The following is a 25,535-nucleotide window of genomic DNA, read 5'->3' on the forward strand; positions in this document are numbered from 1 at the left end:
CTTGGGTAGGCAGGACAGTCGAAGAAATATTTCCAGGATAGAAGAATTTTCAGCAGGCACACGTTCCAGGAAGGAGACTGAAAAGGAGAGCAGGGTTCACTGGAGGAGGAAGAGGAGCAGCACGAGGAGGAGGGGGGTGGAGGACGGGTTGGGCAGCCTCATTCCTGCACCCTGAAGCTGCAGGACCTCTGGCCCATCCCCATTACCCTGACAGCAATTCACACTCCCCAACCCTGCCTCCGGGACCTTCCTCCCTGCTCTCCTGACCTTCTGGCCTCCTGGGAAGTGTTACTAAGGGGACCAATCCTAAGCCCCTATTTTTGGCTCTCTGAGTTTCTCTCCTCTGAAGCACTCCCCAAGACTGTAACTAAGTAACAAGGCAGTAACGCCTTTTACTGCCCCAGCGGGTCAGCTCCACCAACGTGGGGACCACAGCTGTCCCCAGAGCCCAGCACTATGGCTGGCACAAGCAAAGGCTAGCTGATGAACATCTAACCATAAGTTTCCAGCTTTACAGGAGGGCAGAGCCCCTTTTAAATCTTCACTGGCCTCAGGCTGCCTATCAGGCCATTTCCAGGAAGGCTTCTGCTTCCTACCTCTACTTCTTGCTGCACAAAAAGTTCAGGAAATAGGTGTTCAAGAGAAGGTTCAACAAAATAGCAGTAGACTCTTAGACACTTAGAAGGGACTAGTTCTTACCAAGGGGGAGGGGTTGAAGCAGGTGAGGGGGGGAGGGTGAAGGGGATAAAGGGCACAATAATTTGCAATCACAATATAAATTGGGGAATATAGTCAATGATTCTGTGAATCTTACTGCTTTGATAGTAACCACACTAGAGAGGGTGAAAATTTTATAATAGGTGACTGTTGAACCACTGTGTGGTATATTTGAAACCAACATAAGATTGTGTATCAACAAAAAAAAAGAAGGTTCAAATGCATTCAAGGAAGCTCTGGCAAAGAGTCAAAAAGGAGTATATCTGAATCCAATATTGTGTATCAATTACATTCCAATTTTTTTAAAAGAGTGAAAAATGTAGGCATCCCTGTTTTAAAACCCTGGTGACAATTATTTTAGGAAATTGAGTTCTGTTTAATAAACAACTCAGTTTTTGAATGTCTATACCATGCACCAAGGATGAAACAACTATAATAACTTCTCTCAGTGTACGGAGTTCTCACCATGTGCTAAGCACTTTGCATGAATTCTCACAACATCCTGATAGGGCAGATTATTATTGTGACCCACATTTCACAGTAGGAAAGAACAGTATTTAGAGAACTTTATGACTTGCCTAAGGTCATGCATAGCTGGTGAAGTGGGTGTTGGATTAAAACTCAGACCTGCTGATTCAAAAGCCAATGATCCTTTCTCTTTTATTTTATTTTTTATTAAGGTATTATTTCTTATGAAGGTTTCACATGAAAAACAATGTGATTACTACATTTACCCGTATTATCAAGTCCCCTCCATACCCCAATGCAGTCACTGTCCATCAGTGTAGTAAGATGCCACAGAGTCACTATTTGCCTGCTCTGTGCTACACTGTTCTCCCTGTGATCCCCCACACCATGTGTACTAAACATAATACCCCTCCATCCCCTTCTCCCTCTCACACCCCTCCCCTTTGGTAACCTCTAGTCCCTTCTTGGAGTCTGTGAGTCTGCTGCTATTTTGTTCCTTCAGTGTTGCTTCATTATTATACTCCACGAATGAGGGAAATAATTCAGTACTTGTCTTTCTCCGCCTGGCTTATTTCACTGAGCATAATGTCCTCCAGCTCCATCCATGTTGTTGCAAATGATAGGATTTGTTTCTTTCTTATGACTGAATAGTATTCCATTGTGTATATGCACCACATCTTCTTTATCCATTCATCTACTGATGGACACTTAGGTTGCTTCCATGTCTTGGCTATTGTAAAAAGTGCTGCGATAAACATAGGGGTGCATATGTCTTTTTGAATCTGAGAAGTTGTATTCTTTGGGTAAATTCCAAGGAGTGGAATTCCTGGGTCAAATGGTATTTCTATTTTTAGTTTTTTGAGGCCAGTGATCTTTTCTTTAAATCACTCTGTCTCAGTTTTCTCACTTGTAAAACTGGGATACTAAGGCCTGTCTCACTGGGTTGAAATAAGATGGGAAGAATTAACATTTGGAGAGCAAGCGCACAAAGCAGAGTCTAGTAGATTATCAGTATCAATAATTCTTAATTATTTAGCATTACTATTACCACCAAGCCATAAGGGCTCAGGGAGGCCACACAAAGGGAGACTGGGGCTTAACAAATGGGAAAGATCACTCTTGAATAACTGGGCATAGGGTGGGTTGTAAGTGTGCGTGCGTGCGCGCTGTCTTCTCCCAAGCTGCCACCAATTATGCGCCAGGCCTTCTGAGGACGGTGATGGTTTCTGACCTCAACAAGCTTAGAGTTGCACGTGTGGGACAATTACAATCCCCTATGAGTCAGCTCTGAGTGATGAGCAAGGATGTGTGGCCATCAGAGGGCCCTCATGCTGTTGGGGACCAGGAAAGGGCTCCAGGGGCAGAGGGCTTCTAGGCTGAGGTCAAAAAAAAAGAAAGCCAGGTGAGGACAACTTGAAAGCAGAAATAAGAGTAGAAAGAGGAGAGAGTCTTCCCGGTAGAAGGAATAGCTCTGCAAAGTCCCCAAGGTGAGAGAACCTGATGCCTTGATGCAGCAGGTGGTCAGCAGCCAGATCATATAGCTACTAAAGGAATTTGGACTCCAGATTTGATGGGTTTCCAGCAAGGGAGTGACTTAATTGGACTGAAGTGTTTTTAAGAAAATGCCAGGCTGTAGAATGGGGAAGGTACTGGAAACAACTAGATTCTCTTAGCTCAGGACAGCCCTACTCATTCATTTCAGAATCTGGAAGGTGGGCTCTGGGATTTTTTCAGTCATTCTTTTATGCTCTTAAATTTAAGACCTGCTTACTCTAGAGGAATTCCTGGATTATTTAGAGTGAAGGTGGTGTCAGGGAAGTAAGAGCCTCTTGGGAGAGACAGATCCCATGGAGTTCTGGGCAGTAGGCATGACATCAAAGTTCCATGGCCCGGCTCCACAGTTCGGTCAGCTCTAGGGTGCCCTTACCAGCCATTCATTCATTCACTCACTCCAACTCAGCAAATGATTATCTTGCACCTCCTATGTGTCAGACACCGTGCTGGGGAGCAAGAAGCACCACTAAGCAGTCCTACTTTCTTGAAATTTACATTCCGAGTATTGACACTGTGCACCTAAGTAATTACAGGGTGATAAGTGCTTGGAGGAAACACAGGGCCATTAAAGTGAGGAGGTGGTCACCACTGGGGAGATGATGGGGTGGTAAGGAACTGGTGATAAAGCGCCCAGCCCCATGCCTCTCACATGAAAGAACACAAATTTCTGTTTTATTCAACAAACATTAATTGAATGTCTACTGTGAGCCAAGGACTGGAAGAAAAATCAAGCAGGGGAACAGAGCAGAAAAGGACAGGGTGCATCCTGGAACAACTATTTTATCCAGGACAGACAAGGAAGTCTTCTCAGAAGAGGTGACATTTGAGAGGCAAATTCAATCCCTCCAGGCCTCAAGATTCCCTGCCTGCCCGGCCTTCTCTCTGCCCCTTGACATTTGCCTCCACCCAGCCCAGGCTCCTACCCACCTTCACCCAGAAAGGCCCCAGCCCGAAGGTGGACTGAGGACAAAGGAGCTTTAATAAATTCATTAAAACTGTTGGGTCAGAGCTGGAGTTGGAGAGCAGGAAGGAAGGGAAGGACAATGACAATGGGGTAAAACTCCGACCCCCTTTCCCAACTGCGGCCCGGGGTGAGAAATCCTCCTCCCTGCCCTCACAAGCACGGCTACAGGTTGGGCCCCAGCCTTGAGCCGCATCCATTCATGGAGGATCAAGCAAGAGTGATTCTCCTTTGGACCTACTGTGTGTGAGTCCCCCACACTGGGTCTGTTACTGACTGGCTGTTAGAATGTCATGGAGGGGAGTTTGGCATCTGGCATTAGGTTTCAAATCTTGGCTCTTTGGTGCAGGCGCTGTGTGACCTCCCACCCTTCCTGTCCCTCTCTGTGCCTGTTTCCTCTTCCTGAAACACTTGTCTCCCAGTTCTGTGAGGCGCTGGGCCCTTTACATTTTAAGTCTGAGACTGACGCTTTTCTTCTTAGATCCACTTTCCCTGAAGAACTGAGTGAAAGAGGTCTCCCTTGTTATTTTCCATTTCAACCCCAGTTGGCTGCCTTCTTGGTGGCTTTTCCTCTTGGTATTCCTCATTCTTTGTTTCCTGCTTTGTCGTGTGTGTCTTTCCATGCTGCCATGCACAGGGAGCATTGTCTTCTTGGCCTTGAGTTTACCTGTGTCAGGCCCATGCTCACCCCTGGTAAGTCACCAATAAGTGTTTGCCCACCTTGAGTGAACACATATAAAGTGGGCTAACTACACAATGGTTCTGTAACATCTTCCCATGTTGACAGATAGTAGCTGTGCTAGGGAGGGGGCGGATTTAATAACACTGGGTAACTGCTGAACCACTGTATTGTATACTTGAAACTAACGTAAGATTATATATCAATTAAAAAAAAGAAAAGACAGAGCATGGCTTTTAGGGCGGTGAAACTACTCTGCATGATATTTTCATGGCAGACACATGTCATTATACATTTTCCAAATCCATAGGCCATACAACACCAAGAATGAACCCAAATATAAACTATGGACTTAAGGTCATTATGAAGTGTCAATGTAGGTTCACCAATAGTAACAATGTACCACTCTGGTGGGGGATGTTGACAGTGCAGGAGACTATATATGTGTGGGGACATGGGGAATATGGGAAATCTGTATTTTCTGCTCAGTTTTGCTATAAACCTAAGTGTTCCAAGAAATAAAGTCTATTTTTTTTAAGTGAAAAAATAAAGTGGGCTAACAATATGCACTGCACCTGGTCATTGTGAAGATTAAGTGCATCTGGCTCCTGACAGAGCTAAATAAACTGTAGCCATAATTAAAGTGCTTGTTCTGCACATGCTCCCTGTGATTTTGGGCTGGTGTGACCCTGCAGATGGATTATAGGGGTAAAGCAAGCAGATGGGCTTGATTCCGAGACAGGTGGTGTAGTTCCCATTATACAGATTACAAATAACAACTGAAATTTGGAGACGAAGAAGAATGATTTGCCACACAGCTGAGTATACAGATTTGTTGTTGTTGTTTTTTTTTAAGGAAGAAAACCAGAACTTACACACCAAAGGCTCTTCAGTGAATTTCCTTGTAAGGTTATAATGTATTTATTTGGGGGTTACAGTTTCACTCAGTGTATAACTTCTTCTGGAACTATCTTTTTAATCTGACAGCCCTTAAAAATAAAAATACCCTCTATCTGTCAAAGATGGATTTGATTTTTAGAATCAAGAGTTGTTCAGAGAAAGATTATTACGTTGGGACCTAGTGGGGTGATCTCTTTCGGTCTATAAAATGACTTGTGAACATGACTTCTGTTCCACTTCATTTGGACGAATAGGCCTGTGAAAATGCCCAATAAATTTCCTAAAACTGAAGAATAATGAAAGAAGCCAAGCCCCACACATGAATACATAAAGTAAAGCCAAACATAAAAGATGACATATTTGTCTATTAACTATACTTCAATACAAGAATAAATAAATAAAATAAAATAGAGAGCCTTTGTATACAAAAAAAAAAGACATGTTGTATGATTCCATCTATGTGAAATGTCCAGAAAAAAGCAAACTTATAGAGACAAAAGTAGATTAGTGGTTGCCTGGGTTGGGGGTGGGATTAGGCATGAGGCTTCTTTTCGGGGTAGTGGAAATGTTCTAAAATCAGATTGTGGTGATGGTTGTACAGTTTGGAACATTTACTAACAACCACTGAATGGTACACTTAAAATGAGTGAAATACGTGGCATGTAAATTATACCTAAGTGAAGCTGTTAAAGTAGAGAGAGAGAAACAGTCCTAATAAAATAATATAAAGAATGTGGAATTGATACTGGAGTAATCATAGGTGTTAATTCAACCGAAGAGCAGATCCAGAAACAGACTTAAGTATATTTTTTAATGCATGTCACTGGTGACGTTTCAGAGTAAAATGGAATAAACTGTTAAGCGGTGCTTCCCTCGAATCCCTGCAAGCAAGCACACTAGCCTATGAAATTTAAATGATGGGCTATATTGTTGTCGTGTCTGCAACCCAAAGGCCCAGCTCAGTACCTGGCAATACACAATGTCCATTCCATAGGTTGAGCTGTCCATTCCTTGCGATTTTCAATCTTAGAACAAGGGAAGTCTCATCTTCTAAAGAGAAAATTCCTTGCAAATACTCTGCCCAAACCAAAAGTTACCTCTCTCCAAAATGTATATCCATTCTATTTGGAACTCCACCTCAATTCTTTTTTTTTAAACTCTAACAATTTTATTGAGTATACTTCATACACTAAACAATTCAGCTGTTTAAAGTGTACAATTGAATGTTTTTTAGTATCTTCATAGTATTGTGGAACCATCAACACAGCCAATCTTAAAATATTTTCATCACCCCCCAAAGAAATCCCATAACATTCATTCATTCTTACTGACACAGTTTAAACTTCACCTTCACCTGGCAGTATATTTATTTGTTCCATTTTCTCTAGTCCTATAGAATTCTGTTCATCTCTATTACAGGTTTTGACGTGAACTATGATCTCATTCAGGACACAGGCATGTCTTCATCAGCTTTGCATATTGTATGCCCAACATAGAAAAATCTAGAGACCCTATCACAGCCCACAGGTCCTGTAAGACCAGAGCCCTAACACTCTCTGAGTTCATCTCCCATCACTGAAGCCTTTCCACAGACCTGACCTCCTTGCTTCTCCTGGAATGTGCTCCTGCCTTAGGGCTTAGCCCTTCTTCTTTCTCTATCTAGAATGTTCTTCCCCTGATGGTCACAAGGGCTGCTTCCTACTTCCTTGAAGTATGCCCAAATACCAATTCACTAGAAAGCTTCCCTAATTATCTGTATATTGTTCAAAGAACTTATCATAATCATTGCTGCCTGGCATGTATTAGACAGGAACTATTGACTGATTGAATGAATTAATTTGGTTCTATGTAAGCAAATATTTTCTAAATATGTCAATTCTGTATTTCTTTCATCAACATTATGAATTGCAGCACCAATTCTATTGAGGAAATATGATATGTAAACAGTTATTCAGGTGAAATTAAACCTTATGAACCTCAAAGTTATTCAGTGAGATATGATTCATGTTCCATCCATCCTTACATTTGCCATCACTTTTCACTGGAGTTTTCTCATAGAAAGACTTAATCAATATGTACTGAATTAAAAAGAAAAATGTGTTGAATCAACGGACCAATCATTTGGGAAAAAAGTCTAATTATCTCTCTGCTTTGCATCATACTCCAGAATGGGTTCATATAGGTTATAACTTGTAGTGTTAAAAAGGAAGATATGCCAATACAAACAGGAAACACAGGCAATTGTATATCTTATCTTGAGCTGGAGTTCTCTCTGTCTCCAAATTCAGAAACCATTAAAAAAAGAAAAGATCAAGAGCTTTAGTTACATAAAATACTTTGGTAAGTCTCCAAAAATATTAAAAATGCAATGAGAAGCAAATAACAACCTAAGGAAAATACCTTGCAATATATAAGAAAGAAGGCTTACAGGATTAATACATAACATGCTTATGAATGAACGAAGAAGGGAGAAACATCCAATAGGAAATTGGGTGAGTTGACATGAATGGGCAATTTACAAAGGAAGAAATACCATCAGTCCAGAAGCATAAGAAAAACCGTCTGTTTCAGTAATACCAACGATGAGATATAATTTTCCACCCACCGAACAGGAACTTCAGAGAATGAGGCTAAGTTCAATGAAATATACACAATCACTCCAGGAGAGCAACTGGATAACACATAAAAAGCCCTTATTTTATATTTCTTCCTCAATAATTATAGTTCTAGGAATGTATTCTAGGGAAATATACATGTATGTGTGCCAAGGTTTAGTTGCTAGGATGTTCATCACATTGCTTATAATGACAAAAATAAAAATACCTTAAGTTTCCATTGCTGAGGTTTAGTAAAATAAATCATAGCACATTTATCCCACAGAAAACTATGCAGCCATGAAAAATATTATCACAGAAGAATATAGAACAGCATGAAAAGATGTTAGAGAAAAATTAATGGGAAGAATTAGACAAACACTAGATTATACTATAATCCCCATGTTTTAAGTACACAGAAATACGTGTTATATGGCATACATGTTATATTATGTAGTTAGGCTATATTAGTAGTTGCTATAATGCCTCCTGCACTAAGTGTGAAGGGAAACCTACCAAGAGATGACCAGAGATGATCTCCTAGGGTTCTAAGAGTCTCAGAGATAAGCCTTGGTGCGTTCTAGGCTCTCCTGGCAATCAGGCTGTGGGTAGCAGTCCATTGTATTACATCAATGTCAAAAGTGATGCAGAAGTCACAATGTCAAATACCAAAAAGACAAGAAATAACATATAGTAGTGAGGATATGGGGGAAAAGGGAACCCTTGTGCACTGTTGGTGGAAATGTAAATTGGTACAGCACTATGGAAAGCAGTATGGAGGGTTCCTAACAAAATTAAAAATAGAAACACCGTAAGACCCAGTGATTCCACTTCTGGGAATTTACCCAAAAAAAACAAAAACACTAATTTGAAAAGATATATGCACCCCTATGTTTACTGCAGCATTGTTTATAATAGCCAAGATATGGGCACAACCTAAGTGTCCATCTATAGTTGAATGCATAAAGATGTGGTATCTACACACAATGGAATATTACTCAGTCATAAAAAATAATGAAATCTTTCCATTTGCAATAATATGGATGCACCTAGAGGGCATTATGCTCAGTGAAACAGTCAGACAAAGAAAGACAAGCACCATATAATATCACTTATATGTGGAATCTAAAAAAATAAAACAAAACAGAAATAGGATCATAAATACAGAGAACAAACTAGTGGTGGCCATGAGGGAAATACGGCAGAGGGTATAAGCGAAATAGATGAAGGGGATAAAACAGTACAAACTTCCAATTATAAAACAAATGCTCCATATCACTATTTATCAGGGAAATGCAAATCAAAACCATAATGAGATAATCACCTCACACCAGTTAGAATGGCCACTGTCCCAAAGACAAGAAATAACAGGTGTTGGTGAGGATGTGAAGAAAAGGGAACCCTCCTACACTGTTGGTGGGAATATAAATTGTAAATTTCCATAGTAGCCACTATGGAAAGCAGTATGGAGAATCCCAGAAAAATTAACAATAGAAATATCATATGACCCAGTAACTCCACGCCTAGGAATTTACCTGAAGAAAACAATATCTTTGATTCAAGAAGATATATGCACCACTGTTTATTGCTGCATTATTTATGATAGTCAATATATGGAAGCAACCAAAATATCCATCAATAGATGAATGGATAAAGACAAAGTGGTATATATAGACAATGGAGTATTATTCAGCCATAAAAAGAAAGAAATCCTGCCATTTGTGACAACATGGATGGACCATATATATATATATATATATATATATATATATATATATAGTTGGGTATAAAATAAATAAGTGACAGGGATGAAAAGTACAGCATAGGGAATATAGTCAATAATACTGTAATAACATTACAATAAGTATAATAACTATGCTTATTGTGGTGAGCATTTAATAATGCATATAATTGTGGAAGAATTATGATGTACACCTGAAACTAAATAATATTGTTTGTTAACTACACTTCAATAAAAAAATAATAATTAAAAGAAAATGGTACACCGAAGTCAGAAAGACACAGGTTTGAATCCTGACTTTGTTCCAGTCGCTTTGATTTTGGAGCAAGATTCTTTGTGTGTTGATTCTTCATGTGTTTTGATTCTCCCATCTGTAAAATAAGGACATGATACTGTCCTGGAACGGTTGATGGGAGCGTTCAAAGGACAATGCTTAGTGAATGAACGTCTCTCATACAGTTCACGCTCAATAAATGGTAGCTTACTTATAGCTAGCCTGCTGTGCACACAGATAACGATATGGTGTTTGCATGTTGTGGGAACTTCTGGTTTCCAGGAGGCTGGCCTCAGGGCTAGAACATCAGGAGTCTGTCAGCTTTTGGGTGGGGTAGAGGAAGACTTTTTGCCTTGTCCCTCTCTTGCCTGCAGCCTGTTCTGAAATGGAGCAGAGTTGCACAGTTGCCTAGTAACACCTCTGGGAATCCAGAAAGTTACCATTTTGGAAACTGTCGGGGAAAGGAAAGGTGGGGTCTTGCATGTTTGCATTTAAGCTAATATGTACCAAGTGGGTGCTGTACTTAGGTGACCTAACTGATTCTAAGTATTGGAGCTCAAGTAATTTTTTTAAATGTAATATTTTCATAAGGCTCAAAATTCAAATGTATAGCAGTATAATAATGGCTAGAGTGAAACACCTCTCTTTAATCCCTGTCCTTTCAGTTCTCACCACCCAGCCCCTCCCCAGGGATGGCTGCATTATCATTTTTAGGGGAGTCCTTCCAGAGCAGTGTTAGAGGTATACAGGGAAATTTGGGAACGTGTATTTCTTTCTATCCCTCCTTTACCCAAACGGTAAGATAGCAAACTACTTGGCTTAGGACTTTGCTTATTTCACTTCTGCACGGTGGGAGGGCTCCCTATTTGTTTTGATGGTTGCAGAGTATTCCGTGGTATGGATACACCTCTTGGTGTGCAGAAGACTGATAGGTTGTTTCCAATCTTTTGCGTTTACAATGTTGCAGTGAATTGCCTTGTGTAGGTGCCATCTCATAGCCACTGGCAATGCATCTGTAGGATAAATTCCTAGAAGGAGAATTTCTAGAGCAAGGGTATATACTTTTGCACTTTTGATAGTACTCTGCTGGCTAAATTGCCCCCCAAAGGTGCTGTATTCATTTAAGCTGCCACTAGTAAGGAGAGGCCCCATCCTCACACCCCTCTCCTAGGGAGGGTGTTTCTAAACTTCTGGATCTCAGGTTAGTCGGTTAAAAAAAGGAATCGTATGGTAACCACGCTTACAGTGGTGAGCATTAAGTAATGTATATAATTGTCAAATCACTACATTGTACACCTGGAACCAATGTAATGTGTTATGTCAGCTATTTTTCAATGAAAAAAAATAAAAAACCAAAAAATGAAGGGGGGCGTGGAATCTGAGGGTACTTCTAATTCGTATTGGTTTTGTGACTCTCCCCTGGACTTCTCATTTGGCCCCTTCTGTGTTTTCAGGCACTGATCTAGTGCAGGACCCTGTCAGTATGCACTATTCTGGCTGCCACAAGGCAAGGGGTTGGGGTCCGCCCTTCAGCTTCCTCAAGTGCCCTTTCTTGATACTCCCAGTGTAGCCAGGGTGTCTGTCCTCTCTTCCTGCACGCATCCTGTTCCTTCTCCATTGCTTTTGCTGTCCAGCAAGTTTCATCAAAAATGAGTGTTCATTTTTTGTTTCCTGTACTGTTTTTAGACAATCTCTGCAGTAAAAGCAGGGAAAAGATGACCCCTTGTCCTCAAATTGAAAATCTTAAAACAAAGAGGCAGTACTATTGTCATCCATTTTACAGAAGTAAACACCAGGCTTAGGTAGGATAGAAAGTTCATCCCTGTGATTGAGGGACCCTGGAGCCCTGCTTGCAGCTACAACTCAGTTATTCTCTGTACAATCTTAGGTAGATGACTTCTCTCAGGTCTCAGCTGTCCATCTGTAAAACTGCCACTGGTGACTTCCACCAGAAAGAGCTCACCTTTTCATTGGTATTGACATCATTGACTTATGCATAAGATGTACTTTGTTGAGGGTAATGAATGGGGAAAAACAAATAGAAAACCCCCAGAAAATCATTGCACTATCTCAGAAGTTGCAAGCTCAGGGCCCACGGGCTGAAAGTGGCCTGATGACATGTTTTCATTGGGTCCACAAATTGTGTTTTAAAATGTTTAATTAGTTGCTAAGTTTTTAAACTCTAGAGAGTTCACATAAAATATGTGTACCTCTGGCTTCTCTTCGGAAAAATTGAAGATCTGGCAACATGGGTTTCACAAACCAAACACACTGGTGCAGCAAGCCCCAGACCCAGCAACTGGCATCACCAGGACTCCTGAGGCCCTTACTTACCCTCGAGGTCCTTTTCCAGTGATGCCCACCCCAAAAGGCAAGGGTAACCGCACTCTGCACTTCTAACAGCATACATCAGTTTTGCCTGTTCTTGTGTTTTATGCTAATGAATCACATAGCCCATCTGTGTCTCTTGTTGTGTCTTGTGTCTTTCACTCAACATCAGGCATCGTGGCATGTAGTTGTCCTTCATGGGTTTTTAGTGCTTTATCATATTCCAGGGCACAAAGATCTCATATTGTATTCATTCAACTCTGATACACATTTGTACTGTTTTCCAATTTTGATTTTAATGAATCTCTCTGCCATGAACATTCTTGTACACGTCGATCACGGCTATCAATGCATACAGGTATGCATTTCTGCTGGGACACAGCCCAGAGTACAGTGGTTGAGTGACAGAGGAACTTAGCACAAGTTCAGCGTTAGTAGAGCGGGTGCAGTTTTCCAGAGTGGTTGTACCAACCTACTATCCCCCCAGCTGTTGTGAATTCCAGTAGCTTGCCTTACTCATAGTTACCACCTGACAGGCCCCCAAAAGCATTGGGGTTTGTGATGTACCCCACCCACCCCCAGACAATATGCTTTCTAGATTCCTTGAATTCTTAACCTTCTAACCTTTTCTGAAATGAGTAGATGGCTGCTCCAAGTCTTCTTCTCAAGGGTGCCTGCTTGTCCCTCAGCCTCTGTAATTCTTTTTTTTTTTTTTTTTGAGAGGGCATCTCTCATATTTATTGATCATATGGTTGTTAACAACAATAAAATTCTGTATAGGGGACTCAATGCACAATCATTAATCAACCCCAAGCCTAATTCTCAACAGTCTCCAATCTTCTGAAGCATAACGAACAAGTTCTTCCACGGTGAACAAGTTCTTACATAGTGAATAAGTTCTTACATGGTGAACAGTGCAAGGGCAGTCATATCACAGAAACTTTCAGTTTTTATCATGCATCATGAACTATAAACAATCAAGTCAGATATGATTATTCGTTTGATTTTCATACTTGATTTATATGTGAATCCCACGTTTCTCCCTTATTATTATTTTAAATAAAATGTTGAAGTGGTAGGTAGATGCAAGATAATGCAAGATAAAGGTAGAAAACATAGTTTAGTGCTGTAAGAGGGCAAATGTAGATGATCAGGTGTGTGCCTATAGACTAAGTATTAATCCAAGCTAGACAAGGGCAACAAAACATCCACGGATGCAGAAGATTTCTCTCAGAACAGGGGGGTGAGGTTCTAAGCCTCACCTCTGTTGATCCCCAATGTCTCACCTGATGGCCCCCCTGCAACTGTGCCTGTCTTAGGTTGTTCCTCCCTTGAGGAATCTTACCCGTCTCTGGCTAACCAGTCATCTTCCAGGGCCATACAGGGAAATGGAAAGTTGGTGAGAAAGAAGCAATATTGTTTGAAAAGGTTAGCTTTTTACTTTTTTGCAGATTTATGCCCTGTCAGCCTCTGTAGTTCTTGATTGGGAATCTCTTATTTCAACATGCTTTTCTTTCTCCAGGCTGAGACCTGAGTTTGGGTAGGAGTTAGCCAGAATGGGGATGGGGGTGGGGAGGACTGAAGAATGTTCCAGGCTGAAGTGAGGTAATGGCATGTTTCAATCATCCAGAGGCCAAAGGGAAAAAAAGAAGAGGACAAGCCCTTTACAGGAGTGGGACTGATGACCTAGAGGATTTGGGAGAGGCTGCTGGTGTTTCAAGTCAAAACTAGAAGAGGCCTGGAGAGCAGAGACCTACTGCCCACTAGGAAACCAGGCCCCCTGCCCACCCAAAGCCGAGAGAAGGCCCTCGCAGAGAAATGCAGACAGCAACTAAGGGACGCCGACCTCAACTGGGGGAGGGGTCTTGGTGCGTGACCCACTGTCATGTAAATACCCCTCCGAGCAGGGCGGATTTAAACCCCCGCCACCGGGGGCGGGCTCCGTTGGAGCGTCTTCCAGGTGCCGCTTCTGCCCATGGTTCTTGGACTTTCCTCATAGCATGGCCCCCAAACGCCAGATTTCTTTGGCTCAAACGAAGAAACCAAGACCGCCTCCCATCCCCAGGCCGGAGGAGACATCGACTTCTCTGAACTTGCCGAATGGAGGTACGTCCCTACCCTACATTTATTGGAGATTTAGAGGATTTGCAAGGATTGACTTAAAGTGATTTTTTTTTTCCCAATGCCTTTTGAGATGTGACCCCAAACTCCCATGAAGGGTTTTAACACGGTTGAATGGATTAGGTTTCTGTGAGCAAAGCAGCAGAAGGGGCAAGTCTGGGAGACTGGGAGCACGTGGAGCTCATCCCTGCCCCCACCAGCACCTATGCTGAGCTTGTCTCCCAGCCCCAAACCCACCCTTCCTGGTTCCCGGTCTTGGCAGGTGGCAGCACCAGCCCGCCTTTCCCCCTCTCCACCCCTCTACTTCCAGTCAAGTGGTGGCTCTACTTCAGCACCCCTCAAATCCGTCCACCTCTCTTTCTTGCTGCTGCCCCGCCTGCCCACCGCTGCGGCCCAGATCGCCGCCGCTGCTTCCTCATCTTGCTCCCAGCTTCCTCTTCCTCCCAGCCAGCCTGAGTGAAGCCAATCACAAGACTCCGGCTTTCCTTCCCTCCCCGTTGCCCTCGAACTGTAAGGCTAAGACTTCCGGGCCCTGTGAGGTCTCCAGCTTCTCGCTCCGTCCAGCCCCTTGGACCTCTCTAACCTCGGCGCCCCGAATGCTCCCTGGGCCTCTGCCCGGACCACTCTCCTCTCCACCTGTGCTCATCTCGTTCTGCAGCTCTCCTGAGAAGTCACTTTGAAAGCAGTCTCCTTTGAACCACAGCTGCTGGGTGTTAGGAGCCCCCCTCTGCCCTTGCAACACCCAGTCACCACAGCCCGACCCTTACATCAATCATTACATTGTAATTGTCGGTTTCATAGCCCCCACCCCACCCCCAACCGTTAACTTGGAGGAGAGGGTTGCTTTTTGCAGGCACACTCTTGGGAGCCGGCACGAAGTAGACTGTTCGGGTGATTAGCACCCCCCGACCCGATAGAGTGGGGATTTGGTGGGCCTTTGCTGGGGTTGGGTTTGGACAGGTAGGCTTGCCCAGGACAGTGACAGCAGGCGGCTCAGTGCAGATGAGGAGGGGGTTCAGAGCCCATGAACTCTTCCTAACCTGCTGACTTAGCTGAGGTCCAGTCACACTTGCAGATGGAGCACTGGATGAGGAGCCCTCATGGAGGTGCTCCTGTGCATCTGCAGGAGAATGTGGCGAGTTTGGCTTTAATGGGTCTCAGTCTACCCTGTCAGATGAGATGCAAAGACCTCCAGCTTGCTGATGCCCCAGTGTAGTACAGGGTTTGACACCTGGCTTCCTCTGGCTGTGTGACCTTGTTGGGCAAGTGACATAACCTGTGTTTCTTGCCTCTTCTGTAAAATTGGCTTAACGGTATCTATCTCTTTGATTTGCTAGGAGGCTTAAATAGAAGTGAAACGCTTAAGCCGGAGCTTGACTCCTAATGAAATTTCTTCCCACTGTGAGCAGCTGAATGTGGATGAGCCCTTCCGGTTGCCTCCTCTTTAGCTTCCAGGGAGAATTAAGAGGACCAGAAGGGATCAGAAGGTGCAACCACATTCCCTCCCAACGTGGTTCATCTAAATCCAAATAATGGCTCTCCCCATGCACGGGCACTGATCTGCCAGGAGCTGTGCAAAGTGCTTCTCTCTCCACCAGCCCTCACACCAGCAGCTGTGGAGAGTCCCATTTTACAGCTCAGTAAAAGGAGCCTCAGAGAGGTTGGGAGGGCAGGGTGTTGAAGGCCATTCTAGCTAAGGTTTCCTGGTCTGTCTTGGGAGCCTGCCACATTGTAGGGAACACTGGCATCTCCCTGTTCTGGTCTTTAAGCTATGGGGTGTTCCTTCTTCAAGGGAAGCTGGCAAGGAGAGGAGAGGCAGGAACTCTGAGGGTTAGGTGAGATGCAGAGGAGAGAATGCACAGCTCTTGATGGGGGAGAAGGGGGAGACCGCAGTGACTGATTCACAGTGGGCAGATTCTCTCTTGCCACTCCCTTGTTTACTGAAACTCTTGCCCTTTTGCTTTCTGTTTCTCTTCCACTTCCTAGTGGGCTCCTTGGATTCTCTTGTCAGGTTCTGTGGGAAAGGTCAGCAAGAGGAGCAGGATGGTTCTGAGGGCTGGGATGGTGGTTAGGGGGAGCCTGGAAGCTCACTGCCTAATCAGTGAGCCCCTGGGCCCCTACAGATGTGTGGGAAACACAGGTAGACCCCGCACTTAGGAGGTGCTCTGGGTCACTGGTGCCAACCTGTAAGCAGGCAGTGTGTGTGGAAGCAGCAGCTCTCAGTACAGTGCTTTCCAAAGTGTTTCATTCCCTTAGAGGGTCACGAAATCAGTTTAGTGGCAACCTGCATTTAAAGAAAATGGACAATTAAGAGTAACATCACACTTAGTAAGGGTAAGTATTGTTTTGTGTGTAGGTGTGTACTGGGGTCCTGATGTCAAATGTGCCTCTTATTGGTCTTGTCCTCAAATGGAAAAACTGCCTTAGGGGGAGGGGTTTTGTTATCCACTAGCCTGGTTTAGAATCTTGATTCTGTCACTTGCATTAAGAAAAGTTGAGAATATCTGTGATATGAGGACATTAATACCTGCCTTGTATTGTGTGAGGATTGAATGAGAAAATGTAGGTACTGGTCCCAGTCTATGGTCCATGGCACATGCTTCAGCAGTGCAGTAGAGCCTGGTTTTTCTTTCCAAATCTGTTCAGTGACATCCCAGAGGTAGCAGGAAACTAGCCATTCTGATAATATTTATATGTCACTGAAATCAGCAAGTGCTACAAATCAGAGGTTTGGGTGTTATTTTATTTTTCTCTCATGGAGCTGATTGTCAAACATTGACTAGCTTATCACTATTAATTTGGTGCTAATAATTTTTCTTTAAAAAAGCCTGTCCAATTGGAAGAGGTATGGATTGAGCTGGACTCGGTGGAGATAAGGTTTGGAGAGGAAGGCAGGATTAGATGAATTTCTGGGTTTTGTGGGGAGGTCCCAGAAGACATTTGTATTCTCTATCCATAGACTGTATGCCATTTATTTAACATTTATTGATCACCCACCAATGGACTGTCTTTAACATTAAAGACACTGCTTGAGCTCTAAGAGCTGACGATAGTAAAACAGGAGTGCTGGAAGGCAAATAATCCAACCCTGGGTTCTGGTTACAAACGTCCAGGGAGAGATTTCAGGCTTTTTGTGGTCCATGTCTTGAGGCCCTGGACGAGGGGGGTAGACCAAACCTGGAAAGCATTTAAACAGAAATGCCTTGGCCCTACTTACTCAAGACTTAGCGTCTTAAGCAGGCCTTGTTGGTCCAGTCTCAGACGTGGTGAAATCAATGTAACATCACCTACCCCATCTGGCAATTGTGTGGCCTCAACGAGATGAGCTGACAGTTGCTGGGGCTGGCACTTGTACTCTTGTCTGTTTCATGCAAGCGTTATGCACTGCATTGGCCCAGAAGGACCCGCGGATGAATGTGGCATCTCCTTGACTTCAGAGGACTTCCACTTTAGCGCTGCTCTGCTTAAATGTCACCACTGACACGTTCCCATTTGTCAGCCTCTTTTGAGTTTTATAATTTCGTGACAGAAATAGGTTCAGAGAGGGCAAGTGACTTGTCCAAGTGCACACAGCCTGCTGGGCAGGGCTTGGCCTCAAGGCGAGGGAAAGGCCCTGTGAGTGGACTGGACAGCTTCGGGTTTTGCAAACAGGCTTAGGTGAGTCCGAAGGGCAGCTCAGTAAAAAAGGATGGAGGTGCCGCCTTGCTTCACGCACGAAGAGGGATGCCCCTCATGTGTCCAGGACGCAGAACCCGGCGCGGGTGTATTTCCAGGCCGCGATGTGAAGCCAGGCTACTGCGAGGCCTGCACTTTTGGGGGTCTGCGAACACCCCTCTTCCGCGCCCGCGCCACCCCGCGGAGAAGGGAAGCCTCTCCGCCACCACGTGACGCGCCCGCCGGGGGCCTCCGCGCGGCCCGGCGAGGCCCCGCCCCTCCAGCCGCCGCGCGCCCGCGGCGCGCAAATGTCCCGGGTCGGGCTGGAGAAGGGGAAAGCGGGGGAGGGGAGCGCGGGGCGGGGGGCCGGCCCCGTACGTCGCAGCGTGCCTTCCTCCCGCCTCTTCGCCGGGCCCTGTGTCTCCTCGCCGCGGCTCCACCTCCTCGTCCCCGCACCCCAGCCAATGGCGGGGCGGCGCGAGCCTCTCCGGCAGGAGGCGGGGCGTGCGAGCGGGGCCTGGCGCGCCTGCGCCCTGCCGCCCGCCCCTCGCCGTAAGGAGGAGGTGGAGGAGGAGGTGGCTCGGGGAGAGCGAGCAGCGAGCTGGACCGCGGGGCGTGAGTGAGGGAGCCGAGCCGCCCGCCTGCCCGCCGCCGCCTCCCCTCCGTAAGCAGGAGCCCGGGCCGGGGCCCGGCACGTCGCCGCAGCCCCTCCCTCGTCGTCAGGCCGCGAGGGCATCGCGCGCGAGCCAGGGGGAGGGAGAGCGAGCGAGCCAGCGCCGGGAGGAGGCGGCCGGACCGAGCGAGCGCCCGCGCGTGTGGCGTGAGGGGAAGCCGCCGCCCGCCCCCTTCGCCTTCCCTTCTCTCCCCCTCCCCGCTCCCCCCCCCCGACCGCGAAGCAGCACCATGTCGGCGCCGGCGGCCAAAGTCAGTAAAAAGGAGCTCAACTCCAACCACGACGGGGCCGACGAGACCTCAGGTGAGGAGCAGGCGAGGCGGGGGCCGGCCCGCGCCGCCATCTTCGCCGCCCGCCTGGCCCGCAGGCCGCCGGCGGGGCCCGGGGCGCGCGGGGGGCGCTGGGCGGACGGGCCGACGCGCGCCTCGGCGCCCTTTTTTGTGCGCGCGGGGCCGAGGCCGGGGTGGCGCCGCGGCGGCGGACGGCGCTGCGAGGCGGGGGCGCTGCGGCCTGCGAGGCGCGGGCGGAGGAGACCCCCCCTTCCTCTCCCCCCTCCCTCGCTCTCCTCCCCCTCCCTCCCTCCCGAGAAGCCTCTCTTTATTGTGCTCCGCCATGATGCCTCGCTCCCATCAGCCGCCGCCGCCGCCACATGGTGCGGCCGGACGCGGCCCCGCGCCCGGGCCTTCGCGCGGCTCCCCCTTGGCGCCCGGCCCGCGGGCGGCGCCCCCGCGCCCCCAGCCGGAGGTCGGCCCCGGCGCGGCCCTCGGCCTCGAGCTGGGGCGGGGTGGGGACGCGGGGGAGCACGCGGCCGGCGGCACTCGGGGCCAGGGCCGCCGAGGAGGATGCTGTGGCCGGCCGCGGGCACAGTCCCCACGTGGGGTGGCCGTTCGGGGGCGGCGGAGCGCCGGGAAACCTGGCGCGGCGGCCAGGGTGTCGGAGGGTCTTCACCGTAGCTTTCGGGAAACCTCCCAACCTTTCCCGTAAAGGCTTTCGCGGCAGGGGGGCTGCAAACCCCGAGATGGTTACCGGAAACGAACCGCGCGTTCAGGCCCCTTCACGCCCACTTAGCTTTGAAGGTTTTGCAGTCTTTACCGGACAAAAGGGCACCTTCTACGTAGCACACACCCCTTTTCCTCTTCTACTTTCTTTGGCTCATAGTTTTCTGACTTCATGCTGCTTCCTGTAAGTGTGCTCCAGAATCGTGCGGGGCCATATCTGAGATCGGCCCGCCAGAAACTGGGTTGGAGGGGTGAGAAAGGTCAGATTGGAATCCTAGGGTTCATAGAGTGTTGATGGTGGGGTAGTTCCGAGGGCCTCCACTGTCTTCGCAGGCGTGTTTGATGTCTTAATTGTAATCGATACTGAGCAGTATTTCCAACTTTGTATAAAAAGTGATTTCTACCATTGAGATAGGTGGTGTCCTAATTTTTGTTATTGTCATCGTTTAGTTTCCGTATTCTAGCTGGTACTATTTCGTTGAAGGTATATAATGTTATAAATAATAAGCACTAGGAATTCCTGGGTAAAGTTCATTCTTTTTGTTTTTCACAATAGAAACTTTATTGGTAGTTCTCTTGTAACTGTTGAAAGTGCTACAGGCCATACATTTTGAGTAGCCTAGTGATAGCATGATTTGTGAATAGTGTTTTAATTAAAATTTGTCGGCTGCAGTACATGCGTGAACACGTGGAGAGCATGTCTTGTAGGTAGTTTTTTTTTAACGGCTTTATTGATAAAACTTAGGGTCACAGTGTTAGTAGGAAACCTGATTTTATATGATGATTAGTATTGAGTCTTACGCTTCTTTTTCTTGCAGAAAAAGAACAGCAAGAAGCAATTGAACATATTGATGAAGTACAAAATGAAATAGACAGGTAAAGTTTCTTATTGTTTTGGAGTTTTCTGAGATGCATTTTTTAATCTGGTAGCCACTGAAACTGCGGTCAAATGTGTATCCACTGCCTAAGTGGAGATCATTATAACTTAGTTGGAAATATTTTGGAAGATTCAGTGATATTTTTCTGTGAAATATTTTGTTGTACAGTCACCAAAAAGTTTTTGATGAAAGTACATTGACCTTGTAAAGATTGGGTTTTGCTTTTGAAGGCTACTAATTGTATGAAATACACTGACTACACTTGGGCTATTTTAGTTAATGGCATCAGTGTTGCTCTGACTTGTAACTTTGTTACTAGTAATAAAGTTACGTTCTTTTGTCTTAATTCCATTTGCTTGAGGGAAACAACTGAATTTAGCCTGGTAATAGCTTAGATGAAGTAGATATACTATGTTAACAAAGTGCTGTTTGCCCACTTACTGAGTGCCTGTTGGTAAAGCAGATCAAATCTATGTCTTAGTTCGACTTGAAGCAAGCTACAAAAATCTAGGTGATTTGTCTATTGTAAATAAGTACTTTGCACTGATCTAAAGCTAAGGAGTAAATATTCTGTAGTTTAGCAGTTTTGTATTTGGCAAATACTCTTAATTATCAACATGTGTTTTTATTTGCTTCAGACTTAATGAACAAGCCAGTGAGGAGATTTTGAAAGTAGAACAGAAATATAACAAACTCCGCCAACCATTTTTTCAGAAGAGGTCGGAATTGATCGCCAAAATACCCAATTTTTGGGTAACAACATTTGTCAACCATCCACAAGGTATGTTACAGCAGAGCATTATTAAAGAGTATGGGGTATCCAGTTAGAGTGGAGAGGCATTGGTTGAGGATTTGGTCCAGTATGTTTGTTACGTGCAGAGGTAGAAAGGGGAACCTTACCAGTAATGCTTTTGTTTAGAGAGACTATTCTAACTTGAGATTCCTTGTAATTTCCTTGGTAAAAGACAGTGGTAGCTCTAACACTCTGAGCCATTTGGTTTTCACTTGATAGATTTATGAAGCCAAAGGTGCTTGCTAGATTTGGAAAATGGTAAAAAACATCACTTGAGTTCTTAAGGTTTATCTGTGTAATAATCATTTTTGACCTCTGATTTGCTGGTCTAGTGTCTGCACTGCTTGGGGAGGAGGATGAAGAGGCGCTGCATTATTTGACAAGAGTTGAAGTGACAGAATTTGAAGATATTAAATCAGGTTACAGAATAGATTTTGTAAGTGTCAGTAATTCATATTGTTTGCCACCATGGAAATTAACAAGCTCTGGTTAGAAGAGCTGTTTGTGTTGATTTCTAATCCCCCTATCATTTATTACAGTATTTTGATGAAAACCCTTACTTCGAAAATAAAGTTCTCTCCAAAGAATTTCATCTGAATGAGAGTGGTGATCCATCTTCAAAGTCCACTGAAATCAAATGGAAATCTGGAAAGGTATTTGAGGAATTGTTGGGCAGAAATACAAGTTTGTGTATTTTGGTTTCATTAAAACATTTATCAATGCCTGAGGCCTTGATAATGTGTTGAATGTAAACCCTTAAAATAAGAAAAAAGCTACAGTTGTGTTAAAACCAAATGCAGTAGCCTGGAGCTCACATTATAAACTTGAGAGCAGGTTTTAAAGAAATGAACTAAATTTTTTTGGTTTCTACATCAGTAACCCAGCTCTTCATTCCAATGGCTTGCTACTTCCCCAGATCTGTTTACGTCTGCATTTAAGTGGTGAACATTTTTAAGATTATTGTATTGGATTATATTCATTGTTGAAGTAGAACAAACTTTGTGAAAAAAGCCAATTTTAGATGGTGCCCTTTCGGAAAGAACTTGTACAAATTTGACAACAGTCTTTGCTGACCTAGAATTTTAGAACTTTTTTGCCCTTTACCTGCTGTGTATTTTATTTCTTTTAATGTGTAGACAATATACTGATGTCCTTTGTTCTGTTTTTGGGTTAAAATCTAACTTTAAATTAGGAGATTTAGGTGTTGTAGAAACCTTTTATCGAAAGTTTTTTCATCTTTCATTTAGGATTTGACGAAACGTTCAAGTCAAACACAGAATAAAGCCAGTAGGAAGAGACAGCACGAGGAACCAGAGAGCTTCTTTACCTGGTTTACTGACCATTCTGACGCAGGTGCAGATGAGTTAGGAGAAGTCATCAAAGATGATATTTGGCCAAATCCATTGCAGTACTACTTGGTAAGTTGAGACTATTTTTTTTATTCATGGATGTACTTGTTTCCTTTGTTTGAAAATGTGTTCTTAAGGTAACTCTTGGTTTTTCAAGGTTCCTGACATGGATGATGAAGAAGGGGAAGGAGAAGATGATGATGATGACGATGAAGAAGAAGAAGGATTGGAAGATATTGACGAGGAAGGGGATGAGGATGAAGGTGAAGAAGATGAAGATGATGATGAGGGGGAGGAAGGAGAGGTAAAAGAAAGTTTGGTTAAGTCCAAAAAGATAGCCGTGAAAGAATTCACCATGTCACTTTTTGCTGGTTACACATACTGTATGATGGAACTGACTCAACTAATTGTGGGAGGATTTGTAGAAAAGATAAGCTATTGTGTTGTCCAAGATAGAAGAAAATTTTGATACACTTAGTGTTTTGTCAATGGTTTAACTAGTTCTGCTTTTGTGGTTAGCTTCTATGACTACTCAATCATGTTCTTCCCTAGTTATTTCTTAATGAAAGTGATGTGTATCCATGCAGCCGTTGAAATTCTAACAAGTCTAAATAGCAAAAATATGCCTGTTTTTTGGACAAATGATAAAATTCTTAATATCAGATTGGGATAGATGGGTTTTTGGTTTGGATTATTTGGTCTGAAAGATGGATGTCCAGTGATTTGGTCAGTGCTGAAAAGGTAAGTGATTTGCCTGAAACAGTATCACTGGGTCTTTCAGTTGAGTTTTAGCACAGATTGATGTACAGGTTTGTAAGCTGAGATGGTGCAGTAGCATGTTGTGTCCTGTGGAGTTCATCACAGTGTGTATGAATGTTGAGGAGTGACCTTGGAATTAACCCTGAAGAGTAACTGCCCATTTTTTTTTCTCATAGGAGGATGAAGGAGAAGATGACTGATGGAACACTGATGGAGTCCAACCCTTTTTAATTTTCTCCAGTCCCTGGGAGCAAGTTGCAGTCTTCTTTTTTTTTTTCCCCCTCCTCTTGTGCTCAGTCGCCCTGTTTTCTGAGGTCTCTTTTCTCTCCTTTATACCATGGTTTGCAACTTATTTTGGGGGGAAATACCTTGAGCAGAATACAGTGGGAAAAGAATCTCTACCCCTTTCTGTTCCAGATTCATTTTTATCCCTTCCTGTCTCAACAAAAACTTTCTGGAATCAACACCACCGTGCTCTGTGGGAAAAAAGAAAAACCTTCTGCTCCCTTAGCTCTGCTGGAAGCTGGAGGGTGCTAGGCCCCTGTGTAGTAGTGCATAGAATTCTAGCTTTTTCCTCCTTTCTCTGTATATCGGGCTCAGAGATTACACTGTGTCTCTATGTGAATATGGACAGTTAGCATTTACCAACATGTATCTGTCTACTTTCTCTTGTTTAAAAAAAGAAAAAAACACTTAAAAAAAAGGGGTTATAGAAGGTCAGCAGAGGGTGGGTTTGAGATGTTTGGGTGGGTTAAGTGGGCATTTTGACAACATGGCTTCTCCTTTGGCATGTTTAATTGTGATGTTTAACGGACATCCTTGCAGTTTAAGATGACACTTTTAAAATAAAATTCTCTCTTAATGATGACTTGAGCCCTGCCACTCGATGGGAGAATCAGCAGAACCTGTAGGATCTCATTTGGAATTGACATTCTCTATTGTAATTTTGTTCCTGTTTATTTTTAAATTCTCTTTTTGTTTCACTGGAAAGGAAAGATGATGCTCAGTTTTAAACATTAAAAGTGTACAAGTTGCTTTGTTACAATAAAACTAAATGTGTACACAAAGGATTTGATGCTTTTCTCTCAGAACAGATGTATTTAATATGACTTCCAAGTTTGACTTGTATAACATATTGTCAAACTTTGTCATCCTAACTCCGTATTTTTTGATACGCACTTTGCAGAATGACCTCAGGGCTATGTGGATTTGAGTAAAGGGATTGAATCAATGTATTAATGTCTCCATAGCTGGGAACCATCTTGGGTACAATTTGCCATCAGTTTCTGAAAGTTGTCATGTCATTAAGGTCAGCAGATTGCTCAACACTCAGTTCTGAGTATATTGTACCCTTGATTTTGTATCTCAAGTTGGCATTTAAAAAAATGGGCCTTTATTTACCTGGATAAAATAATAGTGCCTGCCACCACCATCAGACAGACCTGGTGCTTAATGCCGAGTTAAACACGGGACAACTGCTGGCATGTCTTCCTTGACACTATAAAATGTGGCCAAGAAGACAGACTAAAGAAGTCCGTATTGGTGGTAAGAAACTCAGGAGTACTTAACGTCTCTAAGTACCAGCTATTTAGCATAGAGCTCTCAAATGAGACCGTCTTGTGTGGATCTGAGTGAGGTGATGGCCTCTGCTCTGGTAAATGCCATTGTGCATAAAAGAACATTTTGAGAAGCTACCTAATGCATAAGCTTTTTAATGCTGTAAAATATAGTAGCTACAATTAAATGCCACTTAACTTTTTTCAGAGATGAATTAATGAACAGCCTAGTCAAATTCAAAGCTTTTTGATGTATAAAACTTTATAGATGGAATTATTCCATCAATAGGCAAAGTGTAATGGAAACCTGTCTAGATGGATAGTATGTAATTTCTGCACAGGTCTCTGTTTAGTAAATAACATCACTGTATACCGGTCAGGAATCTTACTCCAATAAAGGAACATAAAGATGTTTATTGACTGGGGTCATTCTCCTTGTTTTGTAGAAAAATGTCAACTTACTTCTGGATTTAGACCGTGAGCTAGTTTTTTGTAGTGATATTTGTTCACACTGACGGGAAGGGAGGGAGCTACTCTG

General features: G+C 44.2%; 1 protein-coding gene across 3 annotated transcripts; it reads left to right on the forward strand.

The window, feature by feature from the left end:
- Positions 1-14,201: 14,201 nt before the first annotated feature.
- SET (SET nuclear proto-oncogene) lies at positions 14,202-25,413 on the forward strand. 3 transcript variants are annotated; one of them, XM_036913712.2, is made up of 8 exons: positions 14,202-14,322; positions 20,481-20,538; positions 21,179-21,321; positions 21,666-21,769; positions 21,873-21,986; positions 22,581-22,751; positions 22,840-22,986; positions 23,618-25,413. In XM_036913712.2, the coding sequence occupies exons 1-8, from the start codon at positions 14,217-14,219 to the stop codon at positions 23,639-23,641; spliced, it is 867 nt and encodes a 288-aa protein (XP_036769607.1). In that variant the 5' UTR covers positions 14,202-14,216; the 3' UTR covers positions 23,642-25,413. The 3 variants fall into 3 exon arrangements, with proteins under 3 accessions (XP_036769607.1, XP_057355084.1, XP_036769608.1); XM_057499101.1 differs by lacking the exon at positions 14,202-14,322 and adding an exon at positions 18,584-18,967 and having other exon boundaries at positions 22,840-22,945; XM_036913713.2 differs by lacking the exon at positions 14,202-14,322 and adding an exon at positions 18,589-18,967.
- Positions 25,414-25,535: the final 122 nt, after the last annotated feature.

Source organism: Manis pentadactyla, chromosome 3 (genome assembly GCF_030020395.1).
Source record: "Manis pentadactyla isolate mManPen7 chromosome 3, mManPen7.hap1, whole genome shotgun sequence".
NCBI lineage: Eukaryota > Metazoa > Chordata > Mammalia > Pholidota > Manidae > Manis > Manis pentadactyla.

Bases quoted from the DNA above. Each gene is read 5' to 3' on its own strand.
- SET (XM_036913712.2), top strand. From the start codon at position 14,217: ATGGCCCCCAAACGCCAGATTTCTTTGGCTCAAACGAAGAAACCAAGA. The intron at 21,987-22,580 runs GTATTTGAGGAA...TCTTTCATTTAG, and splicing joins TCAAATGGAAATCTGGAAAG to GATTTGACGAAACGTTCAAG. The intron at 22,752-22,839 runs GTAAGTTGAGAC...TGGTTTTTCAAG, and splicing joins ATCCATTGCAGTACTACTTG to GTTCCTGACATGGATGATGA.